This window comes from Rhinopithecus roxellana, chromosome 4 (genome assembly GCF_007565055.1).
Source record: "Rhinopithecus roxellana isolate Shanxi Qingling chromosome 4, ASM756505v1, whole genome shotgun sequence".
Classification (NCBI taxonomy): domain Eukaryota; kingdom Metazoa; phylum Chordata; class Mammalia; order Primates; family Cercopithecidae; genus Rhinopithecus; species Rhinopithecus roxellana.
In genome coordinates, this window is record NC_044552.1 from 29,807,429 (window position 1) to 29,831,446 (window position 24,018).

At 48.6% G+C, this 24,018-nt stretch overlaps 1 protein-coding gene and 1 long non-coding RNA gene across 5 annotated transcripts in view; one reads left to right on the forward strand and one right to left on the reverse strand.

Annotated features, from left to right (window-relative positions):
* The window catches only part of LOC104682870, a 37,934-nt gene extending 37,125 nt beyond the window's left edge, over nucleotides 1-809 (reverse strand). The window contains exon 1 of the long non-coding RNA XR_004056993.1: nucleotides 470-809. This is a non-coding gene — a long non-coding RNA (uncharacterized LOC104682870). The remainder of the gene's footprint in view (nucleotides 1-469) is intronic.
* Nucleotides 810-1,061: 252 nt separating this feature from the next.
* Nucleotides 1,062-24,018, forward strand: part of BRPF3 (bromodomain and PHD finger containing 3) — a 36,213-nt gene continuing 13,256 nt past the window's right edge. For 3 of the 4 annotated variants that reach the window (XR_004056855.1, XR_004056856.1, XM_030928989.1), the window contains exons 1-9: nucleotides 1,062-1,400; nucleotides 4,720-6,193; nucleotides 9,063-9,219; nucleotides 11,698-11,829; nucleotides 14,468-14,596; nucleotides 14,896-15,208; nucleotides 15,938-16,240; nucleotides 18,243-18,749; nucleotides 22,114-22,207. Coding sequence is in view for 2 of the 4 variants with exons in the window: in XM_030928989.1 (XP_030784849.1) it covers nucleotides 4,746-6,193; nucleotides 9,063-9,219; nucleotides 11,698-11,829; nucleotides 14,468-14,596; nucleotides 14,896-15,208; nucleotides 15,938-16,240; nucleotides 18,243-18,749; nucleotides 22,114-22,207 (3,083 nt within the window). In the remaining 2 variants the exon portion in view is untranslated. The remainder of the gene's footprint in view (nucleotides 1,401-4,719; nucleotides 6,194-9,062; nucleotides 9,220-11,697; nucleotides 11,830-14,467; nucleotides 14,597-14,895; nucleotides 15,209-15,937; nucleotides 16,241-18,242; nucleotides 18,750-22,113; nucleotides 22,208-24,018) is intronic. The other variant, XM_030928990.1, reaches the window with a different exon arrangement.

The window sequence follows — 24,018 nt, forward strand, 5'->3', positions numbered from 1 at the left end:
TTGATCACCAGAACCAAGCAAGAAATTGAGTCTCACTAGCTACACCACAAGTGCTGGCAAACACTTTCAAACTGTCATTGATCTCCACATTTACAGGCAGCTTATCCATACGTCCTTTATAAACATCATTATTTTTGGTGCTTAAGACTTCAGTCATATGAGGTAAGCTTCCCAGTTTATAGGCAAAAGGAGGTGGCAATGGAGGCCTTCTCTCTCTCTCTCTCTCTCTCAGATCAAAACAAAAGCCAGTTTGGTCTGATGCTGCCATTTGTCAAGCATCTTTTAGAAAGCCGCCTAGTGCATTGAATTAACCAAGTCAGGTTTAAAGTGTTTCCCATGCCCACAGTGACAGACCAGCTATCAGGCATACTTAAGCAGACTGTCAAACTTTTATGTTTACTCTTTTTAAACGGAAAGTCAGATTTTTTTTTTTTTTAAACGAATGTCTGGTGCGGAACAAGACGCTCACCTGTACACAACAAAGGCAGGTCTTTCCCGGCTGTCCTCACTGGGGGGAGGGGACGGACAATCGCTAGACCTTTGTCCTCAGGTCCTGGGCATGGGGGTTGGGGGAGAAGCGACTTTCTGGGAGTCGTATAGGCACCTGCACCCAAGAAACTACAGACCGGTTTTGACCTCAATGACTGCCCTGGCTTAACCTTTGGAGAGGCCCTTTAGTTCGGGTAGGGGGCTTGCTGCTCCAAACAGTAGCCACGTCACCCACAAGGACTGGGGAGGAAATGACTGACTGCTCAAGAGTCAGGGACCCCTGTCTCTCCCAACTAGACCCGAACGTCCACAGCCCTCTTGTCGGGCTCGCCCCGTGGCGGGCAGGGCCGTCGTGCGCAGGGATCGCGGCGGGTGCAGACCCGGTCTCTGCTCGGTGTCCCCGCCGCGCCCGCACCGCCACCGTGAGGCCGAGCCGGGGACGGTGCCCCGTGGCGGCGGCGGCCCCTCCGCGCTCCTCTCCGCACCGCCCCGACCGCCGCCGCGCCGGGCACGGGCGGGGGGATTTTTTTTCCCGTTTCCCCCTCTTTCGCGCTCTCGCTCCTGTTCAGCGGGAGAGCCCGCAGAGTCAGGGAGGGAGCGAGGGAAGGGGTGGAGGTGGCGGGGGGAGGCCGGAGGGGCGGATCCTGCCTGGGGGCTGATCCCTCCCTCCCCTCGGCCGGGCTCCGTGGCGGCAGCGGCAGCAGCGGCGGCTCCATTCCCCTCCTCCCCCGGGAGCGGCGGCGGCGGCCGGGCCGGGGCCCCAGCGCGGGCCGGGAGGGGGCACTGCGGAGGCCACGGAGGCAGGCGCGGGAGGAGACCGCGCTCCGCTTCCCGGGCCGCGCCGACCTGCTCGGCTGCCAGCCCGCCCGCGCCCAGGGGCCCCGAACGGTGGGGCCGGGCAGGCGGCTGAGGTAATGGGGGCGGCAGCGGGGCCGGACAGAGCGGGGGCGGGGGCAGCGGGGCCTACGGGGACCAGGGACTGCACGGGGGGAAACCGGAGAAGCGGGGGGCTTTCCGAGCAGGGCGGGGGCGGTGCGAAAGCTCTCTCCTGGAGCGAGGGCGGCGGCAGGGAAGGAGAAGGCGGGTGAGCGGGGGAGCTGAGAAGCGAGGACCCCCTCCCGCAGCCGCCATCTTGTCTCCCCCCAAGCCCTGGATTCCGAGCCGCCAAGCCCCGCCCCCACCATGCCTTCCAATTGGCCTGGCCAGACGAGAGTTCCGCCCCTTGAGCGTCCCTTGGTCCCCTGGGTCCTTCTGACGGGCAGGTGAGGCGACCAATGGGCTCTCGCCTCTCTGCCCCGCTCATTCGCTGGCGCTTGCTTTCTCTGTCTGAGGGTCGGACTCCACGTCAGGCTGTCTCTGGTGCGCTCGCCCCCTCCCCTCTGAGGAGATGTTATTTCCCTCCTTTCTTCTCCGAGGGGTCAAGATTCTTCTGGAAGAGGTGCCCCCTTAAAGGAGCAGGAGCCTTGGCTGGGGTCCTCCTTGTCTCTTGAGTAGCTTGTGTGGGGTGCAGGAGATACAGTTTGATTGCAGAAGATCCTCATTCTTCGGGGACCTGGGTGGGGTGGGCGAGCGGAGGGTCGGGGGTGCCGAGAGGAAATCTGGGGGACAGGGGATGTTGGAGATATGTTGGAGGTGTGTATGTGGGAAGGGCTGTGTAGGTTGATAAACTCCCGCCAAAAAACTCGTCTAGACTGTAAGCTCCTTGTGGGCGAAACTCATTTCATTTCCCTCAGCAGCAGCCTTTCCTCCTCTAGAGTTTCTCCCCGGTGTTTGGAGGCGTGGGTGGGACAAAACACGTCTGTGTAGAGTCTTGCGTGGTCGAGAGATGCTTGAGCAATCGAGGAGGTGGCAGGTGGGGAGGGAGAAGATGGAGCGGCTTTCATGAAAGGGGGCGCCGCATCGCCTGTCTGCGCTGTTTGGGGTCGGTGTGGAGGCAGATGTCCTCACCTCTCCTAGGGCCTCGGTGCCTTTGGAGGAGTGGGTGACGAAGCAGGTCTGTTGGCTCTGTCTGCCCCCAGGGACTTGGCATTTTTAAGGAATCCAGTGGCCAAGGGCCTCTGGAACCCGGACAGAATTGCTGCGATGATTCTGTTTCCTTTGGCTCCAAATGGGGTGTGCCAGCCCGCCTGGCACTGCCCCTCAGCCAGATTGGTTTTTTGTTTGTTTCAGTCACACTTTGGGATTGGAAGGCCTTTCAAATAAGGATGTTAATAATACCTTATTAACAAGTAGCACCTTGAGAGCTAGATTGTATTACCTTCATTTTACTGATGGAGTATGGAGGCATAGAGAGCTTAAGGGACTTTCTCCAGGTTACAGAGGGCCAAGATTAGAACCTAGATTGCCCCAGAGCCTCTTCTTGTACCAGACCATAGCACCTCTGTGGTGTTCTTAATTCCCACTGAGAGGAATTGAGCATTGGAAGATCTGGGTTCAAATTGTAGCTTTATCACTTACTCGCTTTAGGTTGAGTGACATCTTTCTGAGCTTCTGTGTAGACAATAGTAGCTACACCATCTCCTAAGGTAGTTGTGAAAAATATTAAGAGGGCCTTGTAGTTTGGAAAAAGTGCTTTTATTATCACCGTCCCTACTTTATATAGATGGTAGACCCTGCAACCAAGGTGATGAATTGTTTTTCTCTTTGAAATCTTCTCCCTGTTCATATCCTTCCAAGTCTGCCCACACCATGGGGCCCTGTATCCCCAAAGGTCTCTCCTGGTGGTGACAGCCTTGGTAACTGCCTACCGCAGCTCCTTATGAGCTTGTCATCCAGAGAATGATTTGGGAAACTAGGACTTTCTCTTGGCTGTATAAGGATAGACTAGATATAAGTGTTCTAGGAGAGACTTTTGAGGTAGCAGAATGCATTGAGAATTTGCCTCAGATACTGCCCAGATCATCTTGGCCTTAGGTGAATGAAGGTCCTAGACAGGCCACTACAACTTCAGAGATCTCTTGGAGCCACTCTCAGAGCTTCTAGGGTTTGTTTCTGCCTTAAAATGTACTAGTTGGTGTATCCTGGATCGGGGTCCCCAACCCCCAGGCCGCAGACTGTGGCCTGTTAAGAACCAGGCCGTACAGCAAGAGGTGAGTGGCGGGCAAGCAAGCATTACGACCTGAGCTCTGCCCCCTGTCAGATCAGCGGCTGCATTGATTCTCATAGGAGCGGGAACCCTACTGTGAACTGCGCATGTGAGGGATCTAGGTTGCATGCTCCTTATGAGAATCTGACTAATGCCTGATGATCTGAGGTGGAACAATGTTCACCACCCACCCTCATCTATGGAAAAATTGTCTTCCACGAAACCAGTCCCTGGTGCCAAAAAGGTTGGGGACCGCTGTCCTGGATGCTGCCTTTTGTAGGGAATACCCTGCATACTGTGGTTTGAAGCCCTTAGACCATGTGTTATAGGCATTTCAAATGCCTTCACCCCTTCACCTCTAGGCAGGGTCAAGGAGTAGGGTTTCTGATCGTGGTAAGATGTATTGGGAGAAGACTCTAGACCTGTGACTTTTGATCCTCTGATGGGGCCCATTGTTCAGTACAGAGCTTGACAGTGGATGCTGTTCTTGTTTTCTTTTCTAAACCCTTAACTACTCATGACTTTTCCGTAGTTAGCTGTTGCACAGCTTTATGTACATCATTAGAACATTTAGATCTTTCCCCATGTTACACTGTAATAATCTGTTTACTTTTCTGTCTTTTCAGTTAGACAGGGCTTCTTGAGGGCAGGGATCGTGTGTGTTTGATTTCTCCTTTCATTCAACTAATACTTATTGAGTGTTTACTTAGGAGCTAAGCACTACTCCAGGAACTGGGGATACAGCAGTGAACAAGACAAACAAAAATTCTTCCCCTCATGGGGCTTGCATTCTAGTGGAAGGAAGGAAACAATAAACGTAGTAGTAGGTAAATTATGTAGCATGGTATAGGATGATGAGTGTTAAAGGGAAAAATAAAGCAGAATGAAAGGTAGATTGCTGGTGGAGGAAAAGGATTTGCAATTTTAGATAAAGTGGTCAGAGAAGGTCTCACTGAGTAGTGTTGTTCACTTGAAGAAGTGGAAGACTCAAAGGAGGTGAAGGAGCAAGCCATGTGGATGCCTGAGGGGCAGGTTGTTCAGACAGAGGGAAAAGCCAGTCCTCTTGGTGGATGCTTGATCATATAGGAGGATGAATGGGTGCTTAAGGGCATCCAACTCATAGTCTCCTGGCCTTCTCTCCTTAGGCCTGTCCTCTCAGTCCCCAGGTGCCATGAGGAAGCCTCGTCGGAAGTCCCGGCAGAATGCCGAGGGCCGGCGCTCCCCGTCCCCCTACAGTCTGAAGTGCTCACCCACCCGGGAGACCCTAACATATGCCCAGGCCCAGCGGATTGTCGAGGTAGACATTGATGGACGCCTGCATCGTATCAGCATCTATGACCCACTCAAAATCATCACTGAGGATGAGCTAACTGCCCAGGATATCACCGAATGCAATAGTAACAAGGAAAACAGTGAACAGCCTCAGTTCCCTGGCAAGTCCAAGAAACCCTCATCCAAGGGCAAAAAGAAGGAATCCTGCTCCAAGCATGCATCTGGTACTTCCTTCCACCTCCCACAGCCTAGCTTCCGGATGGTGGACTCAGGCATCCAGCCAGAAGCACCCCCACTGCCTGCTGCCTACTATCGCTACATTGAGAAGCCACCTGAAGACCTGGATGCAGAGGTAGAGTATGACATGGATGAGGAGGACCTTGCCTGGCTGGACATGGTGAATGAAAAGCGGCGAGTAGATGGGCACAGTTTGGTGTCTGCAGACACCTTTGAGCTGTTGGTAGACCGGCTTGAGAAAGAGTCATACTTGGAGAGTCGCAGCAGTGGGGCCCAACAGTCACTCATCGATGAAGACGCTTTCTGCTGTGTGTGCCTGGATGATGAATGTCATAATAGCAACGTTATTCTCTTCTGTGACATCTGCAACCTGGCAGTACACCAGGAGTGCTATGGCGTCCCCTACATCCCTGAGGGTCAGTGGCTATGCCGCTGCTGCCTGCAGTCTCCCTCCCGGCCTGTGGATTGCGTCCTTTGCCCTAATAAGGGTGGCGCCTTCAAACAGACCAGTGATGGGCACTGGGCCCATGTGGTATGTGCCATCTGGATCCCTGAAGTCTGCTTTGCTAACACCGTGTTCTTGGAACCTATCGAGGGCATTGACAATATCCCGCCTGCCCGCTGGAAACTAACCTGCTATATCTGCAAGCAGAAAGGGCTAGGTGCAGCCATCCAGTGCCATAAAGTGAACTGCTACACAGCATTCCATGTGACATGTGCACAGCGGGCTGGGCTCTTCATGAAGATTGAGCCCATGCGCGAAACCAGCCTCAATGGCACCATCTTTACAGTGCGCAAGACTGCCTACTGTGAGGCCCACTCGCCACCAAGTGCTGCCACTGCTCGGAGGAAGGGCGACTCCCCTAGAAGCATCAGTGAGACTGGCGATGAGGAAGGGCTAAAGGAGGGTGATGGAGAGGAGGAAGAAGAGGAAGAAGTGGAGGAAGAGGAGCAGGAAGGCCAAGGCGGGGTAAGTGGCCCCCTCAAGGGAGTGCCCAAGAAGAACAAGATGAGTTTGAAGCAGAAGATCAAGAAGGAGCCAGAGGAAGCAGGCCAAGACACACCCTCCACTCTCCCCCTGGTCACTGTGCCACAGATACCCTCTTACAGGTAAGCATGCCCAGAAGCGCTCCTTAGGGACTCATGGTTTCTTTTTGGGTTGGTGTTGGCCCTGTGCCAGGCCTTCCCTAAACACAGTTGGACACGATTCTCTTCCCCAAATTTAAACTTTTTTTTTTGACCCCAGGCTCACCTGGCCTGGTTTGTGGTTTTGATTGTGCCCTCAGAGTAATGTATTTCCTTTAGTTCAAAGTGAAATAAAACACTTAAGTTACTTAGAAACTCAGGTGACAGGATATCTTAGACAGTATTTTTCAATAGGGGCACTAAGTGACATTTTGGACAGGATAATTCTTCATTATTAGAACTGTCCTGTATGTTTCTAGATGTTTAGGATCTCTGGTCTTTGTAAATGCCATTTGCATCCTCTCCCCCATTGCCTGGTCTTTGTGACAACCTCAAACACTCCTCACACATGTTTTCAAAAACGCTTGGGGAGGGTAGAACTAATTACCCAGTGAAGAACCACTGTTTCAGAGGATTGGCATGGCCATCTGCTGTCCAGCAAGTTCTGTCCTGGGTATGAGGCGGTGGTGGTGTGCAGAGAACATGGTATTCCTCCTCTTGAAGCTTTAGATTTAGGGATAAGAGGATCATTCAGTTCAGCTGTGTAGCTAAGCTCTGTGGACCCCCATTGAGTCTGTAGAGAGCCCATGGTACCTGTTTTAAAATATCAGAGAGGCATCTGGAGCCATTGGAGGGATGGGAGCTTAGCAGAGAAGCAAGAGAATAGGGAAGATTTCCTAGCAGAGGCTTATCTTGGGTGGTGTTCATTAAACAGTATACACTGTTAGAGCAGGAAGGAGTCTTGGAGATTGTTCATCTGATGTAGTCCTTGCACCTTCTCCCACACCCCCAGATGAAGAAACTGCGAACACGGGAGGTAAAGTTGTTCACTCCTTTATTCATTCAATGATTTATTTTATTGAGCACTTAATACATGCCATGTCCTGTTCTAAGGGATGGAACCAGGTGGAAAGTGACAGACCCTATACCACAAGAGCTGGGTCTCATGATGCCTCTAGGTTGCATTCCTGTAGTCCATCTCTCTTGATGAGAAGCGTAGAGAGAAAGGAGTGCTGGGGAAAGAGTTGTATGAGAGCTATGAATAGGCAACCAGACTTGCCAGGCTGGGAAGAAGATATAAGTGCAAGATCGGAAGGGGGAGGCTCTTAGTGCCAGCTATTACCCAAGTTAGAATTTCAGTGACTCTGAATGTGTTTTCTAGTCACAGAGCTGTTCTAGGTTATTCTTTTTCCTGAGGTAAGTGGGTGGATGCTTGGTTCCCATCTGTAGGGAGGTTTTACCCTGAGGCTAGAATATTTGGTTGACATGTAGGTTGTTCTAGATGCCTCTTGCTGGGGCTAGCAGAGCTTGCTGACTAAGAACCAGACAAACCGACATTTGAAACCCATTTCTATCACTTAGTACCTGTGTGACCTTTGGCAAGTTGTTTAACTGTGCTAAGCCTTAGTTTATTTGTAAATGAACCCACCACATAGAGCTGTTGTGAGAAATAAATGAGATAATATAAGTAAAGCACTTAGCACAGTGTCTGGCAAATAGTAAGTGCTCAATAAATGGTGACTGCTGCTGCTGCTGCTATTTTATTATTACTATTCTTTTCCCTACCTGCACAAATGCTGTTGGGATCCTCCATGGCCAAGAGGTTGTAGACGGAGGGTGCTGCCTACATCTGGGCAGGTGTGCTTGGCATGGACATTGGTCGGGATCTCTCCTTTGGGGAAAGGCCTAGTTCTTGATTTTATAAGCTTGGCTTTGGGGCAGGAATATCTAACTGTGGAGAGGAGCAAGGCCTAGGTGAGCAATGTCCTGCCCAACATACCCATCCTTCTAAGGTGTCAGCTTATTTAGCTGTGCTTATCTTTGTTTCAATGGAGTGGCATGAAGAGAAAAAAGGAGAGGAAACATCACAGGAGCACTGAGGCCTTGTTTACCCTGTGGATAACCAGTCTGGGGATGTACCATGGTATAGCAGAGAGATCGTGGATTCAGGTCCAACCCAGATCCACCTTCTTATTAGCTGCATTAGTTACTTTGACAGTTTATTCAGCTTCTGTTCCTATGCTGCCTTTCCATCTTTTGTGACATGGGGATAATGATACCCACCTTGCAATATGGATATTAAAGACAGATATTATAGGCTTGCATTAGTTCCTCTCCTACCCCTTTTCCTCCCCCAAGGAGTTACTGGCTTAAACCCTAACCTTAAGACTTTTGAGTAGTTTAGCCAGCTGCATTTTCACATTTCCCATCCTCTTACATCTTTAGGTCCATTTTTTTTTCATTTGGTTCAAAATTAAACAATATTTTTAGGCTGCTGAGGTTTATACCATGAAAAACCAGAGGTCAAACAACTCTAAGGGGTTGCATTGGGCTCAACCTGGTTGTGGGCTACTCCCTGGTTTGATGGGACTCTCAGCCGCAGAAGGCAGGAAATAGTGGCCACATTAACCATAGCTTACCCAAGTTCCTGTTCCCTTTCACTGCTTTTATAAGAGGAGGGTGGGGGTATTGAGGCATAGGCTTGTTTCTCAGTCCATACCTGGAACGAAGAAGTCTAGGACCATAGGAAACGGGGTTCTGGGAGAGGGTTCTTTTGGAGGATTAGGACTGCAAGGCAAGAGGTGGAAAAGCAAATGAAATACCTCATGCTGAATCTGAGCTGCTTAACTTTACTGTCCTTTTCAAGCTTTTCTCTGAGGTGAGGTATTTGGCCATTTTATTCTGTCTTCCTGTATAAGGTTCAGAAATGAACCAGGGTCTGGATAGGATGCATGGGCTATAATCTGGGCTGCCTACTGACCCTGTCTTTCACTTCCATGTGCCTCTACTCAAGGTTGAACAAGATCTGTAGTGGTCTCTCCTTTCAGAGGAAAAACCAGTTTATGCAGCGGCTTCACAACTATTGGCTGTTGAAGCGGCAGGCACGGAATGGTGTCCCTCTTATCCGGCGCCTGCACTCCCATCTGCAGTCCCAAAGAAACGCTGAGCAGGTAGGTGCAGTGGTGATTTGAGACTAGTAGAGGGAGATGGAGAGTGAAGGAAAAGGAATGGTGGTTGGGGTGGGGCTGGCATCCCTCCTTGATCCCTCCATGGAGCCTTTGTCTACCTGTCTGGGTGGCCCATCCAGGAACAACCCCCAGCGCTACAGAGATCTTCAAGCAACTCCTTCTGAATGGACTGAGGCTTGACTTTGTAGAGAATTCTAGGGGAGAGTGGAGAGCACGCCCAGCTTTCCATGTATGTGGGGGAAATCCTGTAGATGTGGCAGAAAGCAAGAAGTAGGCTGAATGAGAGCCAGGGTGGCCACATTGTGTTAATTAGGAAAAGGCGCCCTTTCCTCAAGACATTATACTGCCATCTGCCAAAAAATGTTTCATAGTAAATACACAAATTTACGATCTAAGTTGTAGCACACAGCCTGTCCAATTGCGGTGGCTGTTAGCCATTAGCAACTGGAGTTTGCTGCATGTTTAATGTTTTCTGCTCCTAATTTCCCTTATTTGAACTATTTAGTTATTTCTCCCCCTTTACCTGTTCTATTCCTTCTGCCTTTAAGTGTTCCCACACTGCTGCTCCAGAGATGAAGCAAAGGTTTATGTGAGTCTGGTGCCTTCTGCATTCTGTCTGATCTCACTTTTGCCTTTTGTAACTAAACTCCTGAAGTATAAGCCTGTATCTGGCCCCCCTTGAACCTTTTGGTCCACCTGCTTCACTGAAGCCTCCCCTAAAACATCAGCTACCTTGTCCCAGGAAGTCTTTCCTTATATTCTCACCTGATTGATCATTGGGCTGCATTTGACACTACAAATCACTTTGTCTAAGAGCTTCTCTGTGATACCATTTCCTGCTGCGTCTACCTCTCTGACTGTACCCTATGCTGATCCCACTTCTTGCTCTTTAATGGTAACATTCCCAGTGGCTCTGTTATCTGCTTGTTTGCTTGGAGAACATGTCCACTCTCATAATTGACAATAACTGTATAATAGCAGCTCCAGGCTTTTTGTCTTGTCCTCATCCCTTTTTTCTGCCATCAGTCCCTCAGGGACATTTCCATGTGGATGTGGTTAACTTATAACTCAAATATTGGACATTAATTATCTTTTTTCCTCTCAGTAAACTTATTTTCCCATCATTATGGCTCTCCCCTCCCTCCTGACTCATATCAAGAGTTCCCTACCTTGGAGTTACTTTTGACTCTTTGCTCCCTAATGGGCCACTGTTGTTCATCCGTTAAGCTGCTTTGGGGGCTTTTTCAACATGGTTTTTTGTCTTCATTCTGCAGCTCTCCTGCTCATCCATGCCCTCTTAATCTCAGCAATAGCTTTCTAGGTGATCTCTAGCCTCTAATTCTTTCTTTGCTCTACAACTGGTAGTTTCTTATTCACATGCTGTTGGGATCCTCCATGGCCAAGAGGTTGTAGAGGGAGGGTGCTGCCGACATCTGGCAGGTGTGCTTGGCAGGGACATTGGTGGGGATCTGTCCTTTGGGGAAAGGCCTACTTCTTGATTTTATAAGCTTGGTTTTGGGGCAGGAATGTCTGACTATGGAGAGGAGCAAGGCCTAGGTGAGCAATGTCCTGCTCTTCCATTCTCTTACTTCCTCTTCCAGAGTATACTCCTCTTTCTAGGCAGGCGAAGTTAAGGCTCTTTTGCCTTACATTTGAAGCTTCTTATTAGCTGTATCCTTGGCTTTTGTAGTTCTCCAGCATCTCTGTTCTGGCCAGCCTGTTTTGCTTACTAAGCAAAGAATCACTAATTCTGCCTCTACATTTCTACCCCTTTCATCCCTTTGGTTCCAGGAGAGACCTTCCTTACTACTTTGTCCATCCATGTCTGTCACCTACCTATATGTAAAACTCTAGTAAGAGTCTTCACCAGGAAGCTTCTCTGATCTAACCTCCACCTACTCAGATCTTCTATTTTGTATCCTCTTAGCATTTATATTACTAGTTTTTATTATCTTTATGCTAATAGGCCCTTGTGCTTCAAGCTCTAGGTCTCTTCCCTTCCCCTGACTCCAACTGTAATCTTTTCTAGGGCAGGAATCATAATTTCTTTGTTGTTGTTTTACCAAAGTATGTTCAAGCTTATAGTAAGAACCTCACTTTGTTTTCTAGCCAAGTGAAAGCTCTAGGGTGAAATTCTTTTCACCCCTGAGGTCAGTTTTCTTATGAAATTCTTTCTGACCCAAAGGGCCATAGCTGTTCTCTGGTATACCTGGGGGTAGGGGGAAGTAGTCCCAGATCCTACTCCAGCAAAGGTTATTGCTTTATAATGAAGAAACAGTGCTATAATACTGGGGCAGCTCAGGAAGAAGGCATGAGGTAGAGAAGGGTGGAAGGGCTCTTGGAACTGTGGGTCAAGGAAGGGGACAAGACTTTTACCTGCTGCAGCCCCAGGAGGTGTGAACAGGGAGAGGACTTTTGCAAGAAGGAGGTTCCTAGTCCCTGTTCTCTTCCTTCCTTCAGCGAGAGCAAGATGAGAAGACAAGTGCAGTGAAGGAAGAGCTGAAGTATTGGCAGAAGCTCCGGCATGACTTGGAGCGGGCGCGGCTGCTGATTGAGCTGATTCGGAAGAGAGAGAAGCTCAAACGGGAGCAGGTAAGGAGGAGCCCCCAGCCCTAGAGCCCTAGTTCAAGGTCACTTTCTCCCACTATTAGTCTAGTATTGGGAAATCTGGGAGCCCCTGCCTTTTGCTAGCTTTCTTTCTCCCCTCCCTACCCAGGATTGTAGGCTCCAAGAGCTGCCTACTTTGTATTAGCTGTGGTGCTACTGATGGTTTCTATATTTTGGATTTCAGCTCCCGGTGGCCTCAAGCATAAGCTTAATATCATATGCCTGGGCCCGTCCCTGGAATTTCTGATTCAGGAAGTCTCAGAGGGAGCCTGGCCTTGAGGATTTTGGAAAGCTTCTTAGGCCATTCTAATGGGCATCATCAGTTGAAAGCCTCTGGCCTGGGAACTTCTGAGGGTTCCCACTTGACCCTTAAACACTTATGGTCTTGAATCATTTAAATTTTCTATTTATCCTCCGTTCTAGGAGATTTTAAGCCCCTGAGCATAGGAAATGTTGAGGTAGGTAGTGTAACATAGTGGTTTAGGAACACGAGCTATGGCCCAGACTTCCTGGGTTTAAATCCTGCCTCTTCTACTTACTACCTGTGTGACATTAAGCAAGTTCTTTAATCGCTTAATACATCAGTTTTCTCACCTGGAATATGGGGGTAATTATAGAGCCTACAACCTAAGGTTGTTTTGAGGATTAGAAGGCTTAGTCTATGTAAAGAATTTGGAACAGTGCCTGGCACATAGTGACAGAGAAGTGTCAGCTGCTGTCATTATTATTATCATCATCAATTTTTTGCTTCCCTGCAGTGTCTACTGCACATGGCAGAGAGCAAATACTATTTTTTTTTTTTTTTTTGAGACGGAGTCTCGCTCTGCCGCCCAGGCTGGAGTACAGTGGCTGGATCTCAGCTCACTGCAAGCTCCGCCTCCCGGCTTTACGCCATTCTCCTGCCTCAGCCTCCCGAGTCGCTGGGACTACAGGTGCCCGCCACCTCGCCCGGCTAGGTTTTTTTTTGTACTTTTTAGTAGAGACGGTGTTTCACCGGGTTAGCCAGGATGGTCTCGATCTCCTGACCTCGTGATCCACCCATCTCGGCCTCCCAAAGTGCTGGGATTACAGGCTTGAGCCACCGTGCCCGGCGCAAATACTATTAATTGAGTAGATGAAAAGCCAAAACTGTTCTCTCTGGGCTAGGAATAGCAGCTGTCACTCACATGCTTCAGAGGCCCAGGTTAAAGATGTTCCTTTCTTGCCGGACACAGTGGCTCATGCCTGTAATCCGAACACTTAGGGAAGCAGAGTCAGGAGGATAGGTTGAGTCCAGGAGTTTGAGACGAACCTGGGCAACAGGCAAGACCTGTTCTCCATAAAAAGGGGGGGGAAAAAAGATGTTTCTTTCTCTTTCTCCAAATTCTAATTCATTGTTCAGCCTTAGCACAACTCCTTTTCTAGCAGGCCAGTAGCCTGAGTTTCCTCCTCATAGCCTGGGCAGCTTATGCCATATTTACCATGGATGGCCATGGAGGACATCTCAGGACCTTCTTCAAGGGTTCAAAATGTCTATGCTATCCCAGGCATGATCCCACAGCTGAACTTCTTATCTCATCTCTGGTTCAGAGAAATGAGAGAGAGAAAAAGGCCCTGGTCCTGAGGAAGTAGGCAGGCCTGTTTTGATATAGCCAAAAGGTGGGAATTTTCTATAGTCTTAATTTGTGGCTTCCCAACTTTTCACATTAGGGCATATGTAGAAAATAGCATTTGTACAGCATACTACTGTAAATATATGAAGCTACTTGGCACTTGCGGGGGCAAACCTGGAGGCCCTGGTGACCCCATGCTGACCCAGATGCTCCAAGGGCTAATGGAATCAGTATCTCAGCACACTGAATGGGAAGTTCTGGTTCAAGCATATTTTACATCATCGTGTCCCTTGGACTAGTCAGACTTGGGTTCAAATCCTATCTCTATTCTCTTCTAGCCAGATAACCTTAGACTAGTAACTCTTGCATCATGCTGTCTCTAATCCTCAGATTCCATATATATATTTTTTTAATTTGTATTTTTTTTCTTTGAGTCCTTAGTGATCCTTGTTCTGATCTATATTTGTAAAATGGGGATAATAATTTCTGTTTCAGGGTTATCATGATGATTAATAGAGGTAATACAAGTATAGAGTTAGTGTGGCATAATGGTCAAGAGCACTTACTGTGGAACCACTGTCTGGTACTAAATTCCAACTCCGTTCCTTATTAGCTATGTCTTTAGGCCCGTTATTTAGTCATTCTGTGCCTTAGTTTCCTCTTTGTAAAATACCTCATCTGTTCCTACCTCATATACTCATTTATTTTACATAAAATGGTTAGAACATTACCTGGCATTTAGTAAGGGCTTTATTAAGTAAGTGTTAATTATTGTAATTGTAATGATAATTATTATTGTTACTATAAATTTTAGTGTGGTGTTTGGTACATACGAAACAATCATAAGATAGTAGCTGTTGGTATCATTATTCCTAGGCTGACGGTTGGGTGATAGCTCCTCATACTGGTCAGCTTAATATTCTATGAAAATTTGTTTTACATGATTGGTAAAAGTCAAGCTATCACGAAAAAGTTTCAGCACAGTTTTGCAGGGGATGTCCTGATCTGATCTCACCCCACCTTCCCCACAGGTCAAAGTCCAGCAGGCTGCCATGGAGCTGGAGTTGATGCCATTCAATGTTCTGTTGAGGACAACACTGGACCTGCTGCAGGAGAAGGATCCTGCACACATCTTCGCAGAACCAGTCAACTTGAGTGAGGCAAGTTCCCCCACTTTCCAAGTAGTAAATTCTTCCTGAACTGGAACAGGGTCTGAGTAGGGTAGGAAGGAGTTGGGCCACAGGGTGTACAAAACCAGGGGTAGGAGGGTGGGTCTGGCGAAGCTAGTAGACTTGCCCTTGATGAGGGGTCAGCAGGCCAGGGTGGGCCAGGACCATAGGACTCTGAGTTAGCCTGGCCTGGCCGAATCAGAAACCGAGGAGGCCAAGAGTATTGGTGAAGGGTGTGCCTGTTTGGCTAGTAAATGGTTGTTGTAATTGTACAGGTTTTATATGTTTAGGTTCCAGATTACCTGGAATTCATATCCAAGCCAATGGATTTTTCTACTATGAGGCGGAAGCTGGAGTCCCACCTGTACCGCACCTTGGAGGAGTTTGAGGAGGACTTTAACCTTATAGTTACCAACTGCATGAAGTATAATGCTAAAGACACAATTTTCCACCGAGCAGCTGTCCGCCTGCGGGACCTGGGAGGGGCCATCCTACGGCATGCCCGGCGGCAGGCAGAGAACATCGGCTATGACCCCGAGAGGGGCACTCACCTGCCCGAGTCACCCAAATTGGAAGACTTTTACCGCTTCTCCTGGGAAGACGGTGAGAAGCCTGGATGGGTGGGGAGGAGAGGGGCCAGGAGGAGGCACAGGACCAGAGTCTACAGAGTGAGGGATCAGGGTGGTCTTTGGGGCTATAGGTAGACTCCAGGAGCAAAGCTGAGGGTGAGCACAGACTGAGGTATACCTTTGTGGCTAGAATAGTTTTAAGGGTTAAAGTTTAACTAATGCACTCAGAACTTCTTAAGTGGTAGAAAAGGGGAATCAGGTACTAGTGGTCTGTTTGAAAAGCTTAAAGCCTCATCAGAGGTCTTCCTTTCTTGGATCCCCTCTGTATGGCATTGGAGCATGGGACAGGGAGAGTGCATTGCTGGTGTGTGTCTGGCTCATTCAGAAGATTGCAGGTGGAGGACCAGAAAAATGGAATTGCCTCTGAGCCCCACACGCTGCCTGTCCCTGCTCTCTGCTTCTCGATGGCAGCAGCCAGTCACTCAGGCCAGGGTATTGCCAAGCTGCCTCATGCCTGCTCCATGGAGCCCATAATCGTGACTGTGAACTGCTTCCTGCAGACGTTTCCCAGATTCTGACCTTGTCCCTGTGGCTGCCTTCTGGGCAGTGGTGTTGCAGGGCCAAGGCCCACAGTGACGCTGCTGGAAGCTGCTGGCCCAGGCATTCCAAGAGAGAGTTTTGCATCCGAAGGATTCGGCCCCTTTCTCTTGCCCTGTGCTGGGCAGGTCCTTCAGCCCCTTCTGTCCTCCCTTCTCCCTGGCAGTGGACAACATCCTCATCCCAGAGAACCGGGCCCATTTGTCCCCAGAGGTGCAGCTGAAGGAGCTGCTGGAGAAACTGGACCTGGTGAGCGCCATGCGGTCCAGTGGGGCCCGCACCCGTCGTGTCCGCCTGCTACGCCGGGAGATCAATGCCCTTCGGCAGAAGCTGGCACAGCCACCACCACCACAGCCACCATCACTGAACAAGACAGTATCCAATGGGGAGCTGCCAGCAGGGCCCCAGGGGGATGCAGCTGTGCTGGAGCAGGCCTTGCAGGAGGAGCCAGAAGACGATGGGGACAGAGGTGAGAGATAGTCACAGGCAGGCAGGGGGTTGGAGGGTAAAGAGAGATAAAGGCTAAGCTGAAATCTAATAATGGGGTATCCTTTCTGAGTTTAGATCTGACCCTTACAGGCAAGCAAAAGCCCTTGGAAGGGTCACATTTCCATGTATATGCAGGGATGATGTTCAAAATATTTAATAATCAATAGAGACCAAAATTTATCCATCTCAGTAAATGTTGGCTGTTATATTGGAGTGGGCTCCCAAAGGCCTCTGATGTGGGTATTTAGTTGCTGGACTGTGGGGAGTTTCCGGTGCTGCAGCCCAGCAGCTGTTTATTAGCCAATTAAGTATGTCAGTATTTTGCACCTGATACAGCCGTATTGTACATACCAGTTAAATATCCGCCTACCTTGTATCATCATGTGGAGAGACTCTTAGAGCAGGTTAGGTTGGGGTGTGAGGGGATAGCAGAGAAAGAAAGACCCCGGGCTTTTGAGCCACCTCATGGTTTTTACCCCATTTGGCTGAATCTATAGGCCCATCTCAAGTAGAGAGGCCAGACTATAAAAGATAGTTGGTTTCCACAGATTTTCTTAATCTTGAGAAAAGACAAAAAAGAAGAAAAGACAGCTGGGGAAGTGATTCTCAGAAACCCAGGAACGTTATAAGCTAAGCTGCTTCTCATTCTTCCCCTTCACTGGGGATGGAATTGTCTCCCTCATACCTGCCTTCGGATCTGAGCCTACAGGTTGGGAGAGCCTGTCACACACACAGTTCAAAAGGTTGGAAGTTACTTCCAATGAATAGGGGCCCCAATCGTAGGTAACAGCCCATTTTATTTTAGGTTGGCAGAGAATGGGGACATGGTTGAGAGATCATATTTGACATCAGAGGCCTTTGTGTCCATTGTAACTCCTCTGGACTCCCCATGTGACAGTCAGCATGCCACTTGTATCCCTACTTCTGGGGCTGTGGCAGTGCAGAGTTGTGCCCAGTAGGCCAACAGCATCGCCTAGAAAACTAAAAAAAAAAAAAAAAAAAAAAAAAGTCGTAGCCTCACCTCCCGTAGATTCAGTTAGGGATATCTGGGCTTTGGCCTGGAAGTCTCAATTTTTAAAAGTTTCAAGGTGGTAGGTGAGCAGACATGTTTGGCAACCACTGATTTAACTTACTTGGTCTCTGTTTTTCACATTTTTGAACTTTTTCTGCATACTGTACTTGCTGTCACTTGGGTGATGTGAAATAAAATCGATTGACAGATGAGAAAACTCTTGAGTCCAGTGAGAATTGTAGATACCTAATCTGTCAAGCTGAGACTTACCTATTTATTGATTAAGCATGTGACTTTCTTGGGTATAGAGCAATGGTTTGCAATCCTCACTTCATTAGACTCACCTGGTAAGCTTTAAAAAACAAATAGCCTATCGTTACAAATTTGGTTTCGGTTGGTATGGGATGGAGCCTAGGCATTGGAATTTTTAAGAAACTTCCTATGTGATTCTTATACACAGCCAGAGTTGAGAACTACTAGTGTAGATAAAACTTATTTCTCCTGGGGATGGGTACAGTGACTCATTGCTGTGATCCCAGCACTTTGGGAGGCAGAGGCAGGGGGATTGTTTGAGGCCAGGAGTTTGAGACCAGCCTGGGCAACATACTAAGACTCTGTTTCTACAAAAATTTTTTTAAAAAATTAGCCAGGCATGGTGGTGTGTACTTGTAGATCTAGCTACTTTGGAGGCTGAGGCAGGATCATCACTTGAGCCCAGGAGTTTGCAGTTGCAGTGCTCTGTGATCAGACCACTGCACTCCATCCAGCCTGGTCAACAGAGCAAGATCCTGTCTCTGAAAAAAAACAAACCTAATCCTCCTTTCTCTTTGCTTTAGATCTAAAACCTTGAATGCATCTCAAGCCTTATAACAGCCCATGCTTTTGGTCCTTGGTTATCAGTGTCAGTATCTAGCCTGTAGGAGCAGACTCTTTCTAAAATGTTCAAGCAGGTTCTCTTTTTTTCTAATAGATGACTCCAAACTGCCTCCTCCACCAACCCTGGAGCCCACTGGGCCTGCACCTTCCTTGTCTGAGCAAGAATCCCCGCCGGAGCCCCCAACTCTGAAACCCATCAATGATAGCAAACCTCCAAGCCGGTTCCTAAAGCCCAGAAAGGTGGAAGAAGATGAGCTCTTGGAAAAATCACCGCTGCAGCTAGGGAGTGAGCCTTTGCAACGCTTGCTCAGTGACAATGGCATCAACAGACTATCCCTCATGACCCCTGACACCCCGGGCGGTACCCCACTTAGTGGTGTGGGTCGCCGCACATCAGTCCTCTTCAAGAAGGCCAAGAATGGGGTTAAGCTACAGAGAAGCCCAGACAGGGCCCTGGAGAATGGCGAGGACCATGGTGTGGCAGGCTCTCCTGCCTCTCCAGCCAGCATCGAGGATGAGCGCCACTCCCGGAAGCGGCCAAGGAGCGGGAGCTGTAGTGAGAGCGAAGGGGAGAGGTCCCCCCAGCAGGAGGAAGAGACAGGTGACCCTGCCTGTGACTTCTCTTGATACTTCGCATCTGCTTTTCTGCTTTGCCTTGCCAATCAGCACCTTCCCCAATTGGCCATCTCTCTAATGGCCCCATTGGACAGCAATAGTAGCATTGAGGGCACCATAGCTCACAGTTGGGCCTGGCATGTGAGTAGCAGCCAAGGGAAATAGGCTTTGAGCAGGTATTTTCCAGAGAGCCAGATTGTGTCTGGGACTCTCATTGGCCCTGAGGGTAAAGCAATGTTGTATAAAGTAAAATGATTCTTACCTTCATTTCAGTTCATTCATCAAGTATTTGTGTCAGGCACCGTTCTAGGCATTGGGAGAAAAAATCAATGAGCAAAACAGACAAAAATCTCCTCTCTCATGGGGGAATACATTAAAAGCAAATGAGTAAACTGTATCTTGTATTAGAAGCTTTGGAGAAAGATCTAACAGGGAAGGAATGCTGGGGTGGTCTTAGGGTGGCCAGGTCTTCTAGGGAGGTAACGTTTGAGTAAAGATCTGAAGGAATTGAAGGCATGAGCTATTTGTATGTCTAGGGGAAGAACATTCCAAAAAGATAGACTAGAAAGTACATAGGCCATGGAGGTGGGAACATGCCTACATGTCTGAGGAACAGTGAGGGAACCAGTTTGGCTACAGCAGAGGGGGTGGAGTGGGGTGAGGTGGTGATAGAGGTAGGTAATGGAGGTTCCATTACTAAAGAGAATTTTTTTTTTTTTTTTTTTTAGTGGCGATAGGGTTTCACCTGTTGGCCAGGCTGGTCACCTTACCCCAAGTGATTTACCTGCCTCAGCCTCCCAAAGTGATGGGATTACAGGCGTGAGCCACCGTGCCCCACCTAAAGTGTTCTTCATATACATCCAGCAAGAGCAAGAGCTAGTCATGAGTAGGTGTGGGGAAGTAATAAAATAAGTCAGACTTAATTCCAGCTCTGGAAGGTTCACAGGCCACTGGGCAAATGAGTTTCTCAAAATGTAGAGAAATCACAGTGGTGAACAGTATGTTGTTATTGTCAGGTGAGAGGTAGCATTGCTAGAGGTGTTCAGGGAATTTGAGCTGTAGGAGTTGGCCTGAGCTGGCCCTGTGGGATGAGGGCAGACTGGCAAGGAATGGTTATGAAGGCCTCAGGCCTGGGTGTGTGGGAACAAGGAGGAGGACAGAATCTCTGTGAGGGACAGCTTAGAGAGGGGCTTCCCAGAGCATCAGGAGCCAAGACTGGATGGGTAAGATGGGACTGAATGTGAAGGACTTTGAAGCCGGGCAGAGTACTTAGGTCTTGGTGGGTTAGGGAAGACCCACTTTCTTGGCAGGGAGGGCTGCTCTTGGCTTTTGCTCTTTGTGTCCCTCATGTACTTTTATGTGGTGACTTTGGACTGTGTGGCCAGCACTTGCTTTTCTGTCCTCTTGCCTGACATTTTGTTTTCAACAATACCTTCCCATCTCATCTGGCCAAAACTTTTCTGTGTCAGGGGAGTAAGTTGGTATATAGAGGCAAGAGCCTAAGGCCTGGAGTTAGGCATACCTGCGCTCAAATCCCCAATTTCTTACTGGCTGTGTAACCACAGGAAAATTAGTTAACTTCTCAGCCTGTTTCCTTATTCCTAATAGGGGGTTTCTGATACCTACCTTGCAGGGTTCTAAGAACTAGAAATACCCTTTATAAAGCACTTGGCATATAGCAGTAGATGGTAGCAGTTACTGTCATCCTCTCAGCTGAATCAGGCTTAGCCATACAGTGTTGAGAACACTGCATTAAAAGAATGAGAGATCCTGCTATTGGGAAGTAGCTCTGTACATGAGGCCCATCCAACCTGAGGGGGCCTGTTGCTTGGAGATACTGCTAGAATCCTGTCTCTCTCTCACCATCCCAGTTGCCTGGCACTCAGGAATACTTCTACACAACCTTAGTTGAATCTCACAAAAAGAGGTGTTGATCCTTCATAAGTGAGGCACCCAAGACACAGATGGCTTCAGTGATTTAAATTGTGGTAATAATGTTAGAGGCAGAGCCAGGTCACAGGATAGACATTGTGGCTCAGACACCTGCTCTTATAGAAGGGACTTGCCTCACAGTTTTCTAGTTAAGGTGTCTGTAATTTACAGCTTTCAAATCAGGTGCCTGGTCCATCTCTGCACACCTCTTGGCTCAGCTGTTAGAATTATAGGACTTTTAGTGTGGTTGGCAATTAGATAAAGGCCAGGCACAGTGGCTCATGCCTGTAATCCCAGCACTTTGGGAGGCTGAGGCAGAAGGATTACTTGAGCCCAGGAGCTCGAGACCAGCCTGAGCAATATGGCAAGACCTGGTTTCTACAAAGTTAAAAAGTTACCTGGGCATAGGATGCATGCCTGTGGTCACAGCTACTCAGAAAGTTGAGGCAGGGGATCACTGGAACCCAGGCTATTGAGGCCCCAGTGAGCCTTGTTCACACCACTGTACTCCAGCCTGGGCAACAGTGAGACCCTATCTCAAAAAATAGAAAAATAGATGTGGATAGATCGGAGAGTAGAAGCCTTCACTTCAAGGTCACATACCTGGGATGACCAAACAGCCTTCATTCGCCTCTGAAGGACTCCCCACTGTAAACAGACCTTCTCTCATATATACTGAATAGTAAGTAAGTAAGGTATTATCTTCACTTCACAAAAGGAGGGTCAAGAGACCTCAAAGAAAGAGAAAAGGAACCTGTGTTTCAGAGCCCAGCCTAGAACCCCAGGTTCTGACTCTCCCTCCCAGGAAGTTCTGGGCTGCTTTAGTTCTGCTGAAGAGTACCCCCATCCTCAATTTGGATTAGCCCTGCAAGGTATCTCAGGGTGTGGTTGACAAAGGGCCCTTATCCTTCTCTAGTCTCTCTTGACACGACCCCCAAAGAATCAAACTAGCTATTGCCAGCTATGTGATGCATAGGTTATGTGAGTGTTTATCTGAAGAGGCAAGGTGGGTGGGCTCCTGAAAAAGGCAGAGAAGATTACCTGATAATTGAGATTTGAAATTAGAAGCAAATCCAGGGACTTGTGAGCCAGCCAGGGTGGGAGAAGTCTTAGTATCTCCCTGTGTAGCCAAATGACAGTAGCTGAGTGAGCTGTGTGCTATGGTTTCCTTAAAGTAAAAGCAGAAGGATGGGAAGGAAATTGCAGTGTCTGCTCCTTGCCCTAGCCAGCAATATTTCCCCCCAGACTTTTGTCTTGATCATATCTTCTTTATCACCCAAGACCCATTTCTCACAGGGAAAGGAATAGCCATCCTTTCCACTCCTCACTGAGCCCTCCTGAGGTGGCTGTCTCACCCTGTAGCATATGTTGGGAAGGGGGATTTCTGCACTCAGACTCACCGTGTGTGTCCTTGGCAGGCATGACCAACGGCTTTGGAAAACACACCGAAAGCGGGTCTGACTCGGAATGTAGTTTGGGTCTCAGTGGTGGACTGGCATTTGAAGCTTGCAGGTAAGAACACATTTCCCAAAGCTTTGTCAGCAGCTCTGCCACCCCTCCTTTTACTCTCCATTCAGCTACAGGTTGAACCTCTTCCTGCTTACCTTTTTCTCTCCCCCCACTCCTGCTATTTCCTGAGGCCTCTTATCTGTAACTCTGGGAGTTCCTAGGAAACAGGGTGACCCTTGACTCTCAGGTCTGATCTGAGAGAGGAAGAGTAGTGCTGATGCTTTACAGGGTTTGTGGGACTGAATTTGGACTCTAGAGTGTAGGGAAAGCTAAATCTCGTATTGCTCAGTGAAATTAACATTTGAGCCAAAGTCCCCTGCTGCCCCTACACACATACTTAGACAACCCAGCCTGTTAAAGACTTGGTTTTGCTCTTTGCCTTTTGGGGTGTCATAGCCTCTTTATAGAGGTGTGGTGTAGGTATATGAAATGACCAAGTAGGAAATTTAGAATTGCCTTTTTTTTTTCTTTTGAGACGGACTCTTGCTCTGCCACCCAGGTTGGAGTGGAGTGGCTCGATCTTGGCTCACCGCAACCTCCGCCTCCTGGGTTCAAGTGGTTCTCCTGCCTCGGCCTCCTGAATAGCTGGGAGTACAGGCACATGCCACCATGCCCAACTAATTTTTGTATTTTTAGTAGAGATGAGGTTTCACCATGTTGGCCAGGCTGGTCTTGAACTCCTGACCTCAAGTGATCTGCCTGCCACAGCCTCCCAAAGTGCTGGAATTACAGGTGTGAGCCACCGTGTCTGGCCTGTTTTATTCAGACAAAGGCCCCAAAGCTCTTCTACTATCCTTGAGCTGAAAAGGGATGGACTTCTTCCCATTCTTTTATCTGAAGGGAGGATTTCTCAGACCAGAATCTTAAAGTTTATTCCAGGCCCAAGAGTTTATGGAGCCCCTGTTCTGTGTTCTGTGTTCTGCAAGACACCAGGGTTGGGGGGGACTCTTCGAAATGAGAAACCCTTTGTGCCACAAAGGAAAAGTGACTTGTCCTGAAGGCTAATGTCATGACCCCACCACATGACTGCTGAATGGATCTTAGGTTCAGCGTAGGGGAGGAAAGGTCCCAGGGCAGCACCAGAAGACTATGTCTTTGTGTTTGAAGTGCTTCCAAGGCAGACTGGGCATGTGTTCTTTTAGGCATTCAGTCTGCCTGGGCTGTGGGACTACTGGTAGGGCTGAGGGGGTCCCCAGCTACTCGTTGGCCTGGACTGGTTCCCTGCTGTGGTTTCTTTGCGATTCCCCTACCCCCAGCCAACCCTCAAAGTTGCCCTAGCTTCCTATTGCAGCCTCCAGAGATACAGGGAAAGTAGATGGAAAAAAGTTATCAGGCACAGGAACGAGAAAGAGATTTCATAATCTTACAGGATGCTTCTGGCCTGGCCCTGGGTTGAAGTTCCTGACTCCCTTCAAAGATAAGGTACCTGGAAGCCCAATTTGTTGGGGTCAGGGTAGGATTGGACCCATCAAACTATCCTTTTTTAGCTTTTGACTAAATGTGGAGTGTGTGTTGGCCCCTTCTTCTATGACGGGCATTCTTTTCAGCTATGAGCCATAAGAGCAAGCAAGGCCAGGCTCTGGTTAGCCTGCTGATTCAGGTGGTGTGTTTGCCTTTCTGCGAACTCCACTGCAATGCCCTTGATTTATCTGGGGCTCCTTGGAGGAAGTGTGTATTAATATTTTAGGGTTTAAAATTTGGAGATTCAAGGGCTTCAACTGCAAGCGTTGTTTTTCTTTTTCCCCCCATACTGTGGTAATAAGTACATAAGGGAAAACCTTATTTATTAGACCAGAATCATGTAATCCCAGAAT